The sequence below is a fragment of the Portunus trituberculatus genome, chromosome 5 (genome assembly GCF_017591435.1).
Source record: "Portunus trituberculatus isolate SZX2019 chromosome 5, ASM1759143v1, whole genome shotgun sequence".
In the NCBI taxonomy this organism is placed as follows: domain Eukaryota; kingdom Metazoa; phylum Arthropoda; class Malacostraca; order Decapoda; family Portunidae; genus Portunus; species Portunus trituberculatus.
In genome coordinates this window covers 3,654,742-3,657,241 of record NC_059259.1, presented here as the reverse complement: position 1 = coordinate 3,657,241, position 2,500 = coordinate 3,654,742, and the positions used below count along the sequence as shown (strand labels likewise).

The window sequence follows — 2,500 nt, the reverse complement described above, 5'->3', positions numbered from 1 at the left end:
TGTATAGATAGTCAAACTAAAATAGGAGGTTCAAAGCGATTAGATAGCTAACGTAACCTAAGCTAAGCTAACCTAACCTAAGCTAAGCTAACTTAACCTAACCAGTTATGAAATATTAATTGAAAATAAAAGACAAACTTTTCAAATAATGAAATAAGAATCAACAGAAAATGAATGAACCAGCAACAGGTGTTAGGAAGGAAATAAAGCGAGGAGTTTAAAAAGTTGGTAAACGTGCCGGTAATTCAAATCAGAGTACATAATGAAAGGTAAATAGACAGATAAACAGGAAATATCTCTGCTTGTTACTGCCCTTACTTCTTTCTCTGGCTTGACTTACTCACAGGGGAGGCTTTAACACACATGCCCTCAAATTTCCGAAAAATTTGACTTTGTGGACTGCCATTGTTGCTGGCTTTGTTTTTATGGCACGTTTTTGTTGTTCCTGGCCAGTGGCCTCCTTTCATAAAAACAAAACAGAGGTAGTAAGCTGAAAGGCAGAGGTAATTAAGGAGCAACAGGTGTTCAGTTTCCTGTTGATAGAGTGGAGTGTAAAAGCAGTTAATTAACACAAGTGAGAGATAACAGGTCTGAGATTTACAGGTGTGAGAGAAATGGACAGTGATGAATAGATTTATTTTTTTCATTCAAGGAAAATATTGTCAGAGTTTGTACTTTTTATGCAGTGAAATATTCGAGCTCGTTACATTTTTTTTCTATTATTGTTGTTTCGCATTTAAACAATGTTCTGTGTACGTGTGCATGCCTGTAACTGTGTAGATATGCTTGAAAAATCAGAGCTGGGCACTTCCGGGTCTCGATCCGCACCTCCGCTCCTACGCACCTACGGACCAACAAGCGAGGTGCGGAGGTCCGATGTGCAGAAAAGCTTTCAAAAGTGCGGAAGTAACAGGTACGGAAAGGCGAAATTTTAAGTACGTACTTCCACACCTGAGATTTTCAAGGATAAAAATAGTAAATAAGTAAAGACGACGAACAGTCCGCATTCCGCAGTATTACCTTCGGCCGTTTTGGGCCGTCTGTGCTACCAGGCACATATATTATATATGTATATACATATATATATATATATATATATATATATATATATATATATATATATATATATATATATATATATATATATATATATATATATATATATATATATATATATATATATATATATATATATATATATGTATGTATGGGGCTCTGATGTATTATTGCTTTGTATTATCTTTTATTTTTGAGGTGCGCTTTAATAGTTTTGGGTACGGTACCGGAGGTGCAGAGGTGCGGTACAGGACCGAGGGAAAAAATTTTAGGCGCGGAAGTCCAGGTACGGACTATGTATGTTTGGAAGGCCGGAAGAGCGGTATCGATATCCAGTAACGCGCCCAGCTCAGAAAAATGTATGGGTAGATAAGTTAGTCGGTATTGAGATAAGTATAATCTACCTTACCACTACAACTACAACTACAACTACAATCACTATCACTACAACTACAAGTGCTACAAATAACACACATAAAAACACCCATTCCTTCAGTCAAACCACAAAATACGAGAAAATAAAACAAAACAAAAATCCAAAACAAGAATATTTTTGAGGTATACGGAAAAAGTCACCATTTAAAGCCACATAGTTTTTATTTCGTTTACAAGTGACCTTCGTGCTGGTCAGCTTCGGTTCGTTTAATTTCAGTTTGTTTCTATCCGGTTCTTTTTGACTTTCGTTCACTTCAGTTCAGTTCGGTTCGATTCTCTTCTGAATGCTTCATGACATTTGAGAGAACCCGTGATATATATTTTTTTTTTCTCCTTTTTTCATCGTCTTTGTTTCTTTCTTTTCTTATTAACTTTGTCATGAGAGTTCTGAAGATAATGGTTTATTTAATCTGTGTGTGTGTGTGTGTGTGTGTGTGTGTGTGTGTGTGTGTGTGTGTGTGTGTGTGTGTGTGTGTGTGCTTGTATTTTTTCCCATCGATGTATATATTTATGCACACATCAAAACATGCATATTAGTAGTATTAATATTATTAGTATTCTGAGAACATTTATGGAAATATATAAATTATAACATTAGTACATACACACACACACACACACACACACACACACACACACACACACACACACACACACACACACACACACACACACACACACACACACACACATTCACCAACACTTACACACATTCACATTAACAAATAATATATACACAAGAATAAATTTACACACAAATATACATCACTTCACACACACACACACACACACACACACACACACACACACACACACACACACACACACACACACACACACACACACACACACACACACACACACACACACACACACACACACACACACACACACACACACACACACACACACACACCATTTCCCACCTGTAATCAGCGAGTCACAAGCCACCTGCCCACAAATAACACGACGAAGCAGGGGAGGAATGGGAAAGAGACTTGGGAGCAGG

General features: G+C 37.0%; 1 protein-coding gene and 1 long non-coding RNA gene across 4 annotated transcripts in view; one reads left to right on the top strand and one right to left on the bottom strand.

The window, feature by feature from the left end:
- Window positions 1–1,805: 1,805 nt before the first annotated feature.
- The window catches only part of LOC123515119, a 14,367-nt gene continuing 13,672 nt past the window's right edge, over window positions 1,806–2,500 (top strand). The window contains exon 1 of the long non-coding RNA XR_006677781.1: window positions 1,806–1,967. This is a non-coding gene — a long non-coding RNA (uncharacterized LOC123515119). The remainder of the gene's footprint in view (window positions 1,968–2,500) is intronic.
- The window catches only part of LOC123515080 (lachesin-like), a 115,890-nt gene continuing 115,710 nt past the window's right edge, over window positions 2,321–2,500 (bottom strand). For 2 of the 3 annotated variants that reach the window (XM_045273507.1, XM_045273514.1), the window contains one exon: window positions 2,322–2,500. This exon is cut by the window's right edge and continues 75 nt beyond it. In XM_045273507.1, coding sequence (XP_045129442.1) covers window positions 2,424–2,500 — 77 coding nt within the window. In that variant the 3' untranslated portion in view covers window positions 2,322–2,423. The other variant, XM_045273498.1, reaches the window with a different exon arrangement.